We start from the raw sequence: 16,349 nt of genomic DNA, 5'->3' as shown, positions 1-16,349 counted from the left end.
ATGGGACTGATGAAAGATCAAAGTTGATCTTTGTCTGCTTTAGCTTTTTAAACTTCTGTATCCTAAGTTAATCAAATCCAGTTCTTTCAGCTTTTCCTAGTAAGTCACATCTCTAAGTTTCCCAGTAGTTTTTATTGCTCTCACTCAAACTCTCTTGACTTTTAAATAAATATATAGACAAAGTGGTGCTTGAAATTGGACACAGTGCTTCAGGTGAGGCCTCACTGACATCATGTAAAGGAGGGTAATTAAATCCTGTGTTCTACAAATGATGTGTCTGTTAATATTTCCTGGATTTAAATTAGCTGTTATTGCAACAGTATCAGATTGTTTACCTGTATTTGGTTGTGATCCAGTATACTCTTCAGATCATTTTCTGAAACATTCCTGCCTAGCCAGCTCTTCCCAATACTGTATTTATGCATTTGTTTATTTTTTTCCTAGATGCAGAACTTTGTACTTGGCTATAGTGAATTTTATCTTATTGATTTCAGACCATTTCTCTGCTTGTCAAAATCATTTTGAATTCAGATCCTGTCTTTTCAGGATGTTTTCACTCCTTCCCAGCAGGTGGCCTTATACATTTTAGAAAGTCCACACAAAATCTGTGACATTAATGAATGAAAACCACTTAAAAGAACCAGTCCATACCAGATTGTTTAGTCCATTTAACCTTTTGTTCCAGTATCTCTACAGGTAAAGTGCATAATAGATTTTATATCAGCACTAAGGCTGTATCTAGGTATAGGACTTTTTGCAGATCCTTGCATTGTAGATCTGATACTCTCCAGTAGTTCAGGCAAAGGAACCAAGCTGAGATCCAGCCATCAGGCTGTCATAGCATTTAAACAGTGTTTCTTCACAGGCATAATCTCTCCCCCCTGACCTGGGTTGCTAGAGTCCCCTTGTTGCTGTGCTCCCTAGTCATCAGGCCTATCCTTTCTGAAGATGTCAGGAACAGTTCTCTAGTTCCAATGCCTTCATCTTCCTGCATTGGTATCCTCCACGTTCAAATGTCATGGACCTCCAATTGTATAGTGTTCCTACTGGGTAGCTTTGGGACTGGTGGAGTAGTTTGCCTCCTTTCTCCCTCTACCAGCCCCTTCCCTTGCCAGTAAAAGTACATTTAAACTTTCCTTTCTGTCTCTCTTTCTTTAACCCTTTCCCCACTTTGCATGTACTCCACAAACCTTGCTTGATAACTTATTCCTTATGTTCATCCATGTGGGGTATGAAACATTTCAGCTTGATTTCCCCTTTGACTCCTTAGTTCCATTATTATTATTATTATTATTATTATTATTATTATTATTATTATGGTAATTTCTGCTATGTTACCTAGCTGACTTTGCAGAGGGACTAGACAGTGTGCTGTTACCCCATAAGATGAAGGCTGAAATGATCAGACTTCTCTGCAGTAGCCAAGAAGATAATTAATTAGTGCTGTCCATAAGGCTTTTCCTATGCATTTGTCTCATCCCTCTTAAGGATTAGCCCAGAGATAGAGAGGGAGGCACTTAAATTCTTTTTCTCTTAACAAACAAGCCTCTATGGAGACCAAACCACTCTGATACTGTTCTGGCCAGGTAGAGAACAGATCATAGGGGCTGTCTACACAAGATGCTTTATTGTGCAGTAGACTAATCTACTGCACAGTAAAGCGTCACCATTTACACATGCAGGCACTTACTGTTTTATACTTAGCATAGCAATCATGAGTACAACATGATTTCAGCACTAATTTGTTCAAGGTCTGTGCTAATTAGCTCTTTTATTTATCTCTTTCTAGCTGAATCCTTTAAGGAATTTGCAGAATTGCTCCAGGAGGTAGAACTTGAGAGATCAATGATGGTAAGCTGACCTGTCCTGAACAACTGCTGTGGCTTCTTTGGTATTTTGATATTTAATTGCAAAGCTTGATATTTTTGAAGAAATCACTCGGCCAGGCTTGGAGTGTATAATGACAATGAGCTGTATACTGCCAAAGATAAAAGTAACTGTTAAAAAGGAACATGGTTATCACTGTGCTACACAGGGGGTAGCTGGCACTCCTACACAGAAACTCACGTGGGAGTAGGATATAGAACTTCTTTCTGTTTCCATATGGTTTGCAAAAAGTGACCTATCTTGGCTCTTTGCAATATCAGAGCTAGCTGAGTTCTGAATCCACCTAAGAAAGAGCATTGGTTTGGGCATACACCCAAAGCTGGTTCATCACATTATACATGGTAGGGAAGTGACGGATTTGTCATGAAATCACAGCAGACATGAAGGGTCTCAGAGCTGCTCTTGGTCCTACATGATTATAAAGGCTTGGGTCTCCATATCAGTGGCACCTTGATGACGTCTATTTTTAATTGTTTCACATACAAAGGTCACTAGAGGGCAAGTAGCATGTTAACACCTAATTCACCAAAATTGCCTGCTAGCAGCCTATAGACACTATTCCATTGTTCTCTGCATCTCTCTCTCCACCACGTTGCACCACTTTTCTGATAGCAACTCTACTGGAGAGCCTAAGCCTTCACTGTGTTTTGTGCCAGGTTACTTAATATTTTAAACAAACTAGTAGTCAGCACAAGAAGTGTGAAATGTGCCCCAAATTTTGCAGAATGCAGAGCAAATCTAAATGCGTCTCACATTTGCATTAAATTTCCTCACTAGCATCCTACTGCATTAAGGGTTCTGTGTTTTCAGTTCTGCGGTCATTTAACTCTGTCTTAGTTTATGGACAGTTGCTTAGCAGGTTTGGGAGCCCAAAACTGTTACCCAGTTAAAAGCCTAATAGTGGAGAAAACGTAAGTTCCCTGGCTCAGCCTCGGCCAGCCCAATTGTGCTTTGGCAGTGTACAAGGTAGTTACAATTTCCAGTTGCCCAATCATTCAAGAGAAGAAAACCAGAAACCAGTCATATACACTAGGTTTCCCATCTGGACAGGACAGGCTAGGCTGAATCATTTTACATCCACCTTCCGGCCTGTACAAAAAAAAGTCTCTATTGGCATTACTGTTCTGTACGTCGGAAAGCAAAAAATTGGAGGCTTTGGAGGGCTCCCAGGGACATGTGAAGAACCTTCCTCAGGGCTTATCCATTGATAGTCAATACTTAGTATTGACATCTTCCTCTGAATGCTCCAAAGGGCTCATGAACAAGGAGAGTCATTCTCATTATACAACATAAAGGAGCCGGGGTTGAAGGAGACTTGTCCCATTTAAGTTGCTGGTCACCAGGGAAGATCCCATCAGGTGTTCTGCTCTAAGCAGGCAGAAACAGCACATGGCAGGTGCCCTGATGGGCTGCCGGGTTTCCCCGTCATTCTGAAGCAGTTGTGGTTTGATGAGCCCAGCTGTGCTTTGCCTGGAACAAATTATTTCAGGCTTTTTTAACTCAGTGAAATCAAATGTTGTAAAATATGAAGTAATGCGCATTTTTACGGCTTTTTAAAAATTGAATGAGCAGCCATTCCCCCTGTGTTCATGCCTCTCCTGGGGTGCAGCTCCAGCAGTGTGATTCACTCCCTTCTGTCTCTCATTACATTGTGCCCTTTTGTCTCCAGAGCTCCTCCATCATTTATTGAATTCTGGCTCCCCGTTTCACACTTAATCCAGGAAAAACACGAAGGTTAGAATCAGTGGAGGCCTTTCACAGTGTGCCAGGAATTTGCTACTTGGCTCTGCTTTTCCCTTGCCCTAATACGGTGATGAAAAGGCTTCCACAAGGCTGTCTGGCTGAATTAGAAAGACAGGGATAGCTACACCTCTGGGGATGCCAGGACTCAGCTCTGTGTGGTTCTACAGCAGGCAGGGGTGAGGGTAACACAAGAGAAGAAACCAGCAGTTGACTGAAATCAACTGACAGAAGGCAATGAGATTTTGTTTTATTCCATCTCTGATCCAGTGGCTACTTAACTGCTGGATGGGTGGATGGATTCTGGGCATTACCAGCAACTTCACAGTTTGCAGGTGCTTAGTGATATCATCTGAGATGTTTTCTTCATCTTTGTCTACCCTTGGCACATTATTTATAGGATCAGCCTCTTTTACAACACATCCACCGACTATATATTTCTCACTATCTTACCCCTAGTCTTCTATTGAATTCTGTGCTGGTTCTCACTGCACTGATAAAGCTCTCTCCTTTTGTCCCCCAGCTTTTACAGAAACAGGGATGGGAAACCTGGACTGGTTAGGCTGGAGCTGGGACCAGTGGCACAAAGAATACAGGCTTCCCTGGGAACAGTCAGACAGCCTGCCTGAGGAGAGCACCCTTCACTGAATATTTTTAATCAGATAAATTAGGACTTGCAATTTTATTAATTGTCTTCCTTTTGCCCCAGGATCCTTGTTTAGCCATTGTGTGCATTAACACTGAAAACTGCCTTACTGCAAAGGGACCTGCTTTTATTCCCGTTACTGATTGTGAGTCAGTAAGAACAGTCCTCAGTTATTTATTTGAGACCCAGGTTTTGAACTCATCCCATACAAGTCTTCCAGGGTCCCCACATTTATGACATTCAGAAACCCTGAATCCTAAACCTGAGTTTATGGGAAGTGCTATGCCAAAGATACAATACCAGCCTCCTACTCTCCCTCATGCCTTTCCTGCACTCAGCTCCAGGATGGTACTGTCTCTAGGGTTTGGGGCTTACCCATATCAGGACCTTGCTGGACTGAGATATGGGATGCAAGTTACTCTGGGTTGGTTAGGTTTAAAAATGGCCAATTTCAGAATAAATTCAGTCATTTCCTAGGAATGCATTCATTAGCTTTGGTTTGTTCTAGTCACCAAGAAATGCTGGCAGTAAGCCAGGCTTCTGTCTTGGGAATCATATTCACCTGCTATGGTTTTGCACTGAATGAAGAATAGAAACTATAGCAAACAAGCAGGGCTTGAGCAGTGCCTTTGAGTGACATTGCAACGAGGACAAAGGCTTCTTTTGGTACCAAATACAGGAGGCAGAGAGAAGCAGCTGCAAAGGGATGCACATCTCTTATCCTGTTCCTGTCTGCTAAACTGGGCAGGATAATCCCATCCTGACTGGTTATTGCAGACTAGAAACAATCAGAGTTAAAACAAGGTTGTGTACTCCAGTGTGCGTGATGCATGCAGTCGGTTCCCTGGTGTTTTATTTCTGCAGGACAGAAGTAAATAAACCAGACCTGTCCTAAAACAGACCTGTCCTCTCGTGGATGTTTCTGGGTTCCCACAGAGCACTTTCTATCTCTCTGTCAGCCCATCTCATGGGAATTGGGTATAACAGCCAATTTCAGCCACAGGGGAACAGGTAGGGGAACCTTGCTATTTCCTTTGAAGGCCTTGCATTGTGTGGACTCTTGCTGCAGTGCCCAGCAATAGGGTCACCAAAGAGAGGTGGCTTACAAGCAACATGGAATTCTTCTTTTAAGGATGCCAGTCCCAGAGTGTGAATAACAGGACTTGGGACAGCAGTGCAGATCACATTCAAGGCAAAGACTTATGTTTTCATATGGGCATTTGGATGTTTGTCACTAGGTTTGCTCTGCAGTTTGGATTGAAAGTGTCCAGAAAAAATACTAGGGCAAACCGTTTCTTATAAAGAATGCTGTGTCCCAGCTTAGAACAAGGGTGCCTAAGACACTGGTACAAAGATCCTAAAAGCCCAAGAGAATATTCCTTCTGTTCTCTTATGCCCTAAAATTTGGCCTTTTGATTCCTGTATTTCAATAGGAAACAGCAGACTAGAAAATGATTAGAAGCTTACTGTGGAAGATGGTAGCAGAGTTTAACAGAGCATTAAGTTGCCTTCCCATGGTATTGTAGAGATTGTAGACCTGCGAAAGTCTAATAGTAACCCTGACCACTTGAGTTGCATGGCATGTCTTCAAAATCCCATGTGACATAGGTTAATATTACGCCCACCTTAGGGATGAGGAAATTGGATATTGGGAGGGCAAGTGACTTGGATTAAGAAAAGTCAGCAAGTTGATGACTGAGCTGGCATTGTTTGTTCCTGGTTTTCATGCTGACATGATCTGCTGGTTTTTGCAGCTACCAATTAGCTAACAGATATATGTCGTACAGTTAAACTTTTTCTTTTGTGTTTTGCAGGTGCAAAATGCTAGTGATTTGCTGATTAAGCCACTGGAAAATTTCCGTAAGGAGCAAATAGGATTCACGAAAGTAAGTAATGGTGTGGCTTGATTTATTATTAGTAGTATTATTATTAGTACTAGTATTATTGACAGAGGCCCTGAGTAGGTTGGGCTGAGATTTTCTGCTTGCTGTCCCAATCTACTGGGGGCATGAAGAACTTCTCCCCTCCCCTGTGCAGGCATTTAGCTGCCAAAGCAAGATTTCCCCTCCCCCCACAACTTTCACTCATGAACAACATCAAGGCCCCTTCCTGAACTCCTGGCACTCAGCCCTGGCATAATCCCAGCACTGTGCCCTTCCTCAGAAACCTATATCCTTTCTTCCATCAGAGATCAAAAATCCCCTTTTTGCATTAGTGCATGTGCCAGCAAGGATGGAGGGGAGTGTAAAGTTATACAACTTGGACTTTGTTATTCCAAACTGAATTTCTTATAAATTAAATGATTTTGCCATGCCCAAAATATATCTGAGGGGAGGGAAAAAATGTGTAGAGGCCAGCAATCAGGACTTAATTATGAGCATTGGGCTCACTTTCTGAAACATTTAAATAAGGCTGCTAATGGGTCTTTCAGATGCACTGAGTTTTTAAAGCAGAACACCATAAAAAGTAAGGTTTGCACATGAGTAGAAAATATTATTTCTCTCTTGTCTACTATCAAGAAGCAAGGTTCCATATTACTCAGCAGTGGTTTGAAATGGGGCTGGCTCTGAACCAGCTCTGAAATGGAGATGTTTTGGAGAATGCTTAGAGTTTGGATTCAGCTCAGCCCATCTGGAGTCGCCGACATTTAATAAATACTGAATTGGAGAAAATGAGAACGAGGTCCCATCTCCAAGCAGTTGTGCTTTTAAAGCATGTATTTGAAGAACCACCACAATGTAAATAGGTTGAAGTTCATGCCATGTTGCAATGTCTTGGCACAATGTGTGTAGCTGTGTACTCCAAACATAATAAAATAGCCGTATCTATAACCAGCCATCTTTCTCAAGCACCTGATAACCAAATGCAATCCACATGGCTGCTCAGAGACCAGTTTCATCCTGTTTTTTGTAGAATGGCCTTCATTAGCAATGACATCAGCAATTTTATCGATTGTAAGCTGCTTGGGGCATGGACCATCGTTTCCTTACGAGTCTGTACAGCATCTAGCACAGTGGGCTCCTGAAATACTACTGGGGCAACTTGGCACTACTGCCAAATAAATACTTTAATAAAAAGGCACCAGTTTTGCCTAAAGTTTCCTTCCTGTGCTAATCTTTAAGGTTCCTTCCATCAGGATCTATCATGTAGGCTTCCTTTTATTCTCACTCATCCCCTGTTTCTTTGGATAGCATAATAAGCCACCAGCTTCAGGGAGTCCAAAGAACCAGTCCCAAAGGGATCAACCTCTGCTGACAGGCTTCAGATGGACATTGTCCATCTGTTATATTGCATTGAAGAATTTAAGAAGCTAGTATGCAGAAATGGAGAAAAGACAAAGGGGTGCCCAGAGAGAGGAGTGTCTCTGAGTTCTGTATAGACTTCTGTTCCCTCTGTTAGGAAATGTTAAATAGTGAGTTGTTAGGGATGCTTGAATGAGCAAAGGGTTGTGGCCTAATAAACTGGACTAAGGAGGGTATTTTGTTCTTTGCCCTTCAACACACTCCAGCATAGATTAGGAAGCAGCATCTTGTTCTGCATGCTATTATGAAATGTTGAAGAGAAAGTACAATTTATGTGAATGTTTTAAAGGCTGTTTGAGCTTTCTTCATTACCGTGGTACATGTGCAAAGCATGGAGATATGGACACCTCAATTAATAAATAACTGCCCCCCATCCACCTCCCAACTTCCACTGTTGCCCCAGCTTCCACATCCTGTCTTCAGGCTTGCAGAGATGGCCTACCAAAGCCAAAAACCACATCCCCATCCAAGACCCTACAAACAGTGATGAGCATTCACAAACTCGCAGAGCTGTGTATCCACTCTCTTACTTAAATAATTGTCCCAGCACTGCTGCATCCTTAGCATTAGAAAGTGAGGGGCAGAGGAGGTGCAGTTACAAGAGCCTTTCATCTGAGGTCTCACCAATAGGCAGGCTATAAAATATAAGAGACGTGCTCCCCTGATTCCTGCCTCAGCCTCATTTACCTCCATTGACTTCAGCATAGTGCCTCCTGGTTTACAGCAGTGAGAGTGAGGTCAGAATTGAGCCTTTAGTTGTGCTGAGCAGAGGCATGACAGAGATAATTTGTACTCTCCGATTCCTGTTTTCCATGTCTTGTCAGAGTCGCCTTCTGTAAGACATTTTCCGTTCTCTTTCAAGGACACTGGTGCCAGATAAGAAGGGCATTTCAATTGGGCTTTTGTCATGTCTGTGGTTGGTAAATGGCCAGATAGTGCGGACTCAGATGTCCTAGTCAGACTAACCCGTTTTCCTGGGAGATGGATGGAGTCTGTCTGAAATGGGGCATTCCAACACAGGCACCCATGTGGGGTGCCATTAGGAGACCACACAAACCTCTTTTGTCAGGTTTCCTTTTCTGCCAAATCAATGCCTTGGATTATGGCCGTTTTCATGAATGGTAGGCAGGGCTGGATTAACACACAGGCAAACTAGGCACATGCCTAGGGCCCTGAGCTGGGGTGGGGAGCGTCCTTCCCTCCATGGCAGTGATGTGAATGGCCCTGTCTGCCTCCCTTCCCTTTCTTTCCCCTGCCCTGGGGCCTGAGCTGCTGGGGGCCCCAGTCCTTCCCTCCATGGTGGCAGTGCAAATGGCCCCATCCGCCTCCCTTCCCTTCCCCTCCCCTCCCCTCTGCTGGTCTCACTGCTGCGGCGGCCGCCAGGTCTGAGCCCCGCTCCCTGCAGGTGGCAGAGCTGGGGTGGGGAGGCGAGGGGAGCCTCAGCCGACCCGGGGCCCAGAAGTTGGTTTGCCTAGGGCCCACTAAAAGGTTATTCTGGCTCTGGTGGTAGGTAGCTGTTTGTGTATATGAATAGTAGGAAAGTAGCAATATAAGGAACATCTGCACTGTATTTATCTCCAAGGCAGCAAAGGATCCCAGGGTGAGATCAAAGCTCACTGGTCTCTCAGTCCCTAAACATACCATGTACGGGTTTCCCTCACTTTTATGCGGGTTCTGTATGTGCGAGTTCACTCTTACGCGATGACCCTTTTTATACCAAAAATTTCTTATATGTGAGGTAAATTCACTTATGTGATCGGTGTGGTGGAAACCTGCACTCAGCTGCTTTGTGCAGTGCATTGTGGCAGTGGCGCACACCAAAATATAGTCGCCTGTGTGGATCTGTGCTCCTCGCTCATTGTCTGTGACATGTGTTTCTGTAGTTGCCATCCCCATTATGTCTTCTAAGTATCTCGCTATCTTATCTCCTACCCCTTTCCCTAGTCGTCCACCACCCACTAAACATTCACCACCACCCTGTGCTTGTGTGTACTGCCTGCTGTTGGTGAGTACAAAAATTGTCTTGTAAAAGTGATAGAAATGGGTCTGGAGGTCAGTACAGTCAAGGTCTTGGAACGTATCCCTATTTGTTACATTGTAAAGTGAGTTCTTTATATGAATTCAAGTTATGTGCTGTTTTCCAGGAATGCATAGACAGCATAAAGCGAGGGAAAGCTGTACTCTAAAACTGGTAGTTAGTGAATGATCAAATGAGATGAGAGCTCCAGTGAGATCCAGAAAGGGTATATCTGGTGCAGTGTTCTTGAACCAACTCCACTTAGGAGAGAAACAGGCTGGTGGGTTTGTTTTTAATTTACATCGTAAATATATGGGCCAGATCACTGGCTTGATCCAAAGCCCAGTGAAGTAGAAGTGACTGCTTCCATAGTTTTCAGTGGGCTTTGGATCAGCCCTGTGCTGCTTACCTGTTCCAGTAACCATTAAGCCCACAGTATATCCAGTAAAAATAACCCTGGCATTTGAAAATAAATGGAAACATGCAACAAGTTCTCTCTCTCATGCTGCTGGAAAGGGGAAGCTCTCAAAAAGGAGAAGGAAGGAGTGGAAGTTACGGGTGTTTTGAGGAAGGAGACATGGTAACTGCCACATGGGAATATAAAAAAGGAAAAATCTACATTTGATTAGGACAGCCAGGAACCAAGGTTAACTGGAAAGATGTCACTTGCATAATATAGTTACTTCTGATCTATACAATCTACAACTCTGGGGTTTGGAGGAACAAAGATGCATTGTAGCAGAAATCATTTTTTTTATCAGCCTAAGAAAAGATGTTGGTCTTTGGAGAGCAGTAGAAATCACTTCAGCATGTTTCTACAGAATAATGCTGCCCTACTGACACACATGAAAGCTTTTTCACATTAAAAGAATGCGTCTGTTCCCCATCTCCTGCTTTCATGACTGTCTAGCTAAGTGCTTTGACATTTCTATTTGTAAGCAGTGGCCAAGCTCTACGTGTGGTTTAGGATACCTTTCATAGCTTTTCTGTAGCCATTCAGACTATGAGAGATCGTTGGGAAAAGTTTGGTTCAGGTCCTCCTTTGTAGGAGACAACTCTGGGAGCTTCCTTTTACTTTTGTTTGGTCATTTCCCAAACCTACTGAGGATCAGTGTGGCAAGACAGAGGAATATTTATTGCTGCATGGGATTCTATATAGGTGTAACTGAAGATGAAGGAATAGTCGATGCACAGGAGATTCTGTGTACTCCAACAGTACTTCATGGACTGTAGATTTCTGTAGGAAACAGAGCTTTAAAAATATGTGTGATATGAAGTCCATAGAAAGGCCAAACTTGAACTGTACCTCTACTACCATGCACCATACTTACAGCTGTCAATTTTTCCTTTGATCCATATTAAGCATAGTTAAGACTGGCTTATAGTTTGTTATCCTGAAACATTGCCTTGTCAGTGTTCGAGGGTACAGCATTTAGACCATAAGTAATCAAGCCTCTTGGTCCCAGTTCACAACATGTAACTCCAAGGTAAATATTTTTAAAAGGAGGAAGTAAGGAGAAAGAACTCAACTCTAGACTAATCAGAAAAAAAGCATTCTAAGGCAACTTTTGGGGAACTAAGCAGGGAGAAAAGATCAGATGAATATAGAGTATTTTATACAAATGCTCATTCAGCATCTTTCAGCTACACTCGCATTTATTTTAGCAAAACTTTTGTCTTAGCTGCTGATGCATCACTAGTAACAGTTGAAAACAGAGCCATAGAACATTTTTTCCTGTATTAGCATTTTCTTATTATTCCCTTTCATTCCTCCTCCTTCAGCTTTTTGTTAAGACTGCTGTAAAATGAGATGGAAGATAACTTGTTAACATATACCTCTTCTTGTGTCTATAGTCTCCTGCTTGTGGGTTTTCTCCCAGCAAGCTGTGACTTCCTGAACTGATTTATTGTCTGAATTTATTCAACCTACTTTTTATTTTTCCTTCTTGCCCATTGATCCCAATCCAGACAATTCAGCTTTTGTATTCAGTAGTCAATATTCACCTCTTGAGCTGCATTGCCCAGCTGTGAGTAGTGCAAAGTCACATGACACTGTATTTCATCCCTGACCAGATAAATATTCATGCAGTTGTAGTGCAGGCATTAAATTCAGCCACTGCAAACAAACTTCCTGGTATGCTTCACTACTTGCATGTTCACCAAAAGGAACCCTGCTGCTGGATAACTGCAGTCTCAGCAGGTTAATCGAAAACTCCAGGCAACTATTCAGAGGCATTTTTGTTGTGCATTATTTCCCTAGCTCTGTTTCAAGTTATATCATGGCCTTGCAATGAGAATGGGAATCTGTCATGCCCAAGTTGAAATGCAAGACATTAGCAGGCAGGAGATGTTAGGAAGTAGAGAGTGGGAACCAAGTGAATATTTTACCTTACATTTGTTGGTGAAAAGTGGTGTGAGTCAGCATCGTGCCCTTGGAGTGGGGGTTTTTGAACATCCAGTCTTTATCCCACATAGTCTGCTAGGCTAGGGATAGAAATTACACATAAACATAAGATGTGTGCAGTTTAAGAGATCAGAAACGGGTTTAAACCTGTAACAGAACAAAAGTTCAGTGTACATAAACCGGTCTCTCAAAATGGCCAAAACTGGTTTAAGATAAACCTGGCTGAATGTAGTATCAGACTTAACTGACTGAGGTCAAATTGGTTTGTGGAACTTCTGCCCCAAACCCCTTCCTGGTTTAAGTTAAATCAGAGTCCCCCAGCTTCCCAGCATGCTTTGCAGCCCTGGGCTGGGCTGTGCTGTCTGCTCCAGAGAGCAGGGGCATGGCTAGATGCTGGCCTGGCATGGCCCCCTGAGGTAAAGGGGGCAGGAAGGGGATTTATTTCCCCCCCCCCCCAAGGGGACCCAAGCCAGTGTCTGCCTGACCAGGTTGGAACAGCCCTGCTAGGCATTCCTCCCCACCCCCTCCACCACTGGAACAGCGAGGGGCATGGCCAGCCCCAGGAGCAACCTCAAGCAAACAGGGGCTGGAGGGAGGCTTAACTGCCCCCGTCTCACCCGCATGGACCCTAGCTAGGGCTGCCCAGCTTTTCCGTCCTGCTCATGGCTCAACATGCCTTGGGATCCCCAGAGCCCCCCCTCCCAATCAGGGGACAATCCCACTTCACCTTCCCAGCAGCTGGAGCCAGGGTTTTGCTTGGGGCAGCCCAAGAGCAAAGGCCAGATTGGAGGGAGGGGAGCAAAATGGTCACAAGCCCAGGTGTGGACACGCACAGAGGCATTGTGGTAGTGGTGACTCCATCCTGGACATGAGCCCCTCAAAGCAGAGAGACCCAGGCTGGGAGTGGGGTGGGGTGGGGAAGGGGCTCGAGTGTGTCAGCACTAGCCCGGGGCAGAGCCTCACTGAGGAGCAACTCCTACCTGGTGGCCTTTTCTACCTGCTGGAGAGCAACATCTGGACCAGCCCTGACTCCTGCAGCAGCGCGCATGGTGCAGGCTCGCCCTCTCAAACATTAGTGCTATTACCTGCATCCCCCGGGCACCAAGCTAGGTGCACACTCCTGACTCTTCCCCTACCCAGTGGTGGCAGTGCAGCACAGCCCCATGTGCCAGGCATGGTGCTCTACTCCTACGGCTTCCCTGCCACCACTGCCATCAGGAGGACCCACCCTGACCATACTGGTAGGCACTGCCCATGCTGCTGAACTGCAGTTCGCTGCTGGGCAGGTATACAGCGGTGGCAGCAGCGGCAGGGAAGCTATAGGCACAGCATAGCCCTGTGTCCTAGACGTGCGGCACTACCCCTAGAGCTTCCCCATCACCATCACATCAGGGGTCCTGCCCTGGCTATACTGGTAGGTGCTACCTATGCTTTCGAACTGCAGTTGGCCGACGAGTGGGCAGACAGGGGGGATGCCATAGGGATAGCAGGACCCAGTGTACCAGGCATGGGACGCTAACCCTACCGTTTCTCTGCCACTGGTGCTGCGTGCCCACCTAGCTACCAACCACAGTTCCACCATGTAGGTGGTGCCTACCAGTATAGCCAGGGTGGGCCCCCCTCCCCTGATGGCAGTGGTGGCTGACCAGCCATAGGGAGACCTGCACCTGGCACGTGGTACATGGGGACTTGCTGCGCCACTACCGCTGGATAGGAGAAGAGTCAACAATGCACGTCCAGCTTGGTGCCCGGAGGCCCAGGGGACAGATAACAGCGCTTGGGGCTGAGGGGGTGAGTCCCTGCCGTGTGCACTGCTGCAGGAGCTGAGGCCGGCCCACGTGCCTCTTTCCAGCAGGTAGAAAGGACTGCTGGGTGGGAACTGCTCCCTCAACTGCATGCTCGGCTTGGTGAGGCTCTGCCCTGGGCTAGCGCCGAGACACTAGAGGCCCTTCCCTGCCCCCCAACAGCCTGAGTCCCTCTGCGCATCAGGGCTTACGTCCAGGATGGAGCTGCTGCTGCCACAATCCCTCTGTGCATATCCCCACCTGGGTTTGGAGCTGTTTCACTTCCCTCCCTCTCCGGGATCTGCCCTTTGTTCATGAGCTGCCCCGAGCAAAACCCTGGCCCTAGCAGCTGGGAAAGTGCAGCAGGGATCACCCCCTGGGTGCTCTGGGGGTCCCTTCAGACTAGGGTAGGGGTTTAAACCCCTCCCCAGCAATACTCAGCCTGCCAGGGCCTGGCCACACCTCACCTCAGTTTAGCTTCCCTCCAGCCTGAAGGGAAGGGAGGGCTGCTCTAGCACCCTCCGGCTTCTAGCCTGAGCCAGTGCAGGTACGTGCCTGCATTTGCGGAATCAGAAGTGAATGTCTATTCACTTGCAAATCAGATCAATCTATGCAGGTTAGACTAACCTGCAAAGATTGAATCAATTCAGGCTCAGGCTTTTTGAATGTTTGTACTTAGCCCTAGCCTTCAGTCCACAGCAGGCAGTGCTAGCAACCTGCCAGGGGTCTCTTACGAGCACATTAGGAGGGGGAAGAGGATCCTTGAAGACAAGTTCGGTTTGAGCTTTAAAGTGAGTTGAAAGAGTTGTAGATCCTGGATGCCTCACAACTCAATTCCCCCGCTGGATGGGAATTTCAGAGAAATTAGCTCTGAAATGGTTAAGGGAAAGTTTTGTAAGTTGAGTTTCATTTCTCTTTGATTGCTTCATCCTTCAGTTTAAGCTTGGAATTGAGCCACTCTCCAGAAGACGTAGGCCATTGTGCCAGAGCTTATCAGCAGCAAATGATACATGAGGAAATGCCAAGGGAATTGCAAACCTTCAGTTGTACAGTTATCCCAAGCTGCCTTTAGATAGACAGCAAACACAGGACGCTTGTGCTATTTCTAGGACTTGTGTTAGTTTCTGATTAAACTGGCATCTGCTGCAGCTTAGAGAGCTAGGCTTTCGAAGAGCAGTCTCTTTTGTTAGCCTGTATAAACATTTGCTGACTGTGGTACTCTGCCTTGCATGCAACTGCAATAAGTACTCTGTTGGTAAGCAAGTGCATGGAAGTTGGGTGCTTCTTGGATTTGAACGCTGGCAGATATATTAATGGGAAGGTAATGCTGTCCTTCACTGAATATTCATGAGTGACTAATTTGTGCTTGTGCTTGCAGATTGTCCTTTGGTCATTTTTTTTTTTTGGCTGCTGAGCAGAGTGAGCAAGCAAGCTCCTAGAAACCTTGGCTCCAGATTCAGGCGGAGTTTTTAGTGCATCCTCCTGGTTTTCAGTTCTATGCTAATTAGCTGGAATGCAAGTTGCTTGGCATCTCTTTCAGTCTTGCCAAATAATCAATTTTGTGCTGTTCTTATTTCCACATGGCAGCAATCCCTTTGTAGGAGAGACCTCAGCTTATTATGCATGTTGCTGTATCTGCAGCTGTTCTTCATCTCCTCAACTCACTGGAAATGTCTCTGCCTTTCACTTCCTTGTACATGTTCTGGTGCAGAATATCCTGTAAACTAGATGGTGGCAAAATCTTGAGAGAAAAGAAGTTTCTCATAGAATTGACTGACATCCCAGTTCTTGATGAATCTCCTTTTACCTCTGCAGGCTTTTTATTACGGAAATAATTTTCCAACACATATAGGCGGATGGTATTTTCCTTGAAAGAACAGCTCAGCTCTAAGCTAACACCAGGAATCCAGCAAGATTCCTTATCTCATTTTTGATCACACATAGCAATGGGTATCAGTGGTATTTTAAGCATATGTTACAGCAGCGGAGGCAACCTTTTTGGCAAGCACACCATAAATTTGCCCTGCACCCTCCCTGAGTGCCACTATGATTCCTTTCTCCTGCCTAATCTGCTTTCTGCTCCCTACTCTGTGCTCCCTGCCTGTTCCACTGCTCTGCTTTCTGCTTCCTGCCCCATCTGCTGCTATTCCTGCCTGATACTGCTGACGTCCCCTCCCTGATCTGTCACTTGCTACACAGAGAGTGCCCATGCCATGTGCAGCACTCTTGATGCAGGTTAGCCTCCCCTGTGCTATATCATCACTTTATTCGGTCACATAATATAATCCAAAAACAAGTTCATGGAGGGATGCTGAGTCTGGGTCATGGAAGAAGAGGACATACTATTCTAGGGTGTCTTCTGATGTGCAAATCTGCACCTATTTTGGCTGTCACATCTGCATGTTCCGTATCAGTGCATGTTTTTCCAACCTTCCACTGATGAAATATGCAGGCAGCATCAGAATTTTATCTGTCACATGATTGCAATTATGCTCTTTTATTTTTCATGTTTCCTGGATTTTTTGTGTGTGCTTATTTCATGCATGAAACATGGATACCAGATATCTGA

At 45.2% G+C, this 16,349-nt stretch overlaps 1 protein-coding gene across 1 annotated transcript in view; it reads left to right on the top strand.

Moving 5' to 3' along the window:
• OPHN1 (oligophrenin 1) overlaps positions 1–16,349 on the top strand; it is a 103,841-nt gene that overhangs the window by 42,956 nt on the left and 44,536 nt on the right. The window contains exons 3-4 of the mRNA XM_019536216.1: positions 1,790–1,851; positions 6,088–6,159. Of these exons, the coding sequence (XP_019391761.1) occupies positions 1,790–1,851; positions 6,088–6,159 (134 nt within the window). The remainder of the gene's footprint in view (positions 1–1,789; positions 1,852–6,087; positions 6,160–16,349) is intronic.

Source organism: Crocodylus porosus, unplaced genomic scaffold (assembly GCF_001723895.1).
Source record: "Crocodylus porosus isolate Cpor-Errol unplaced genomic scaffold, CroPor_comp1, whole genome shotgun sequence".
In the NCBI taxonomy this organism is placed as follows: Eukaryota; Metazoa; Chordata; order Crocodylia; family Crocodylidae; genus Crocodylus; species Crocodylus porosus.
This window is presented reverse-complemented; position numbering and strand designations above follow the sequence as displayed.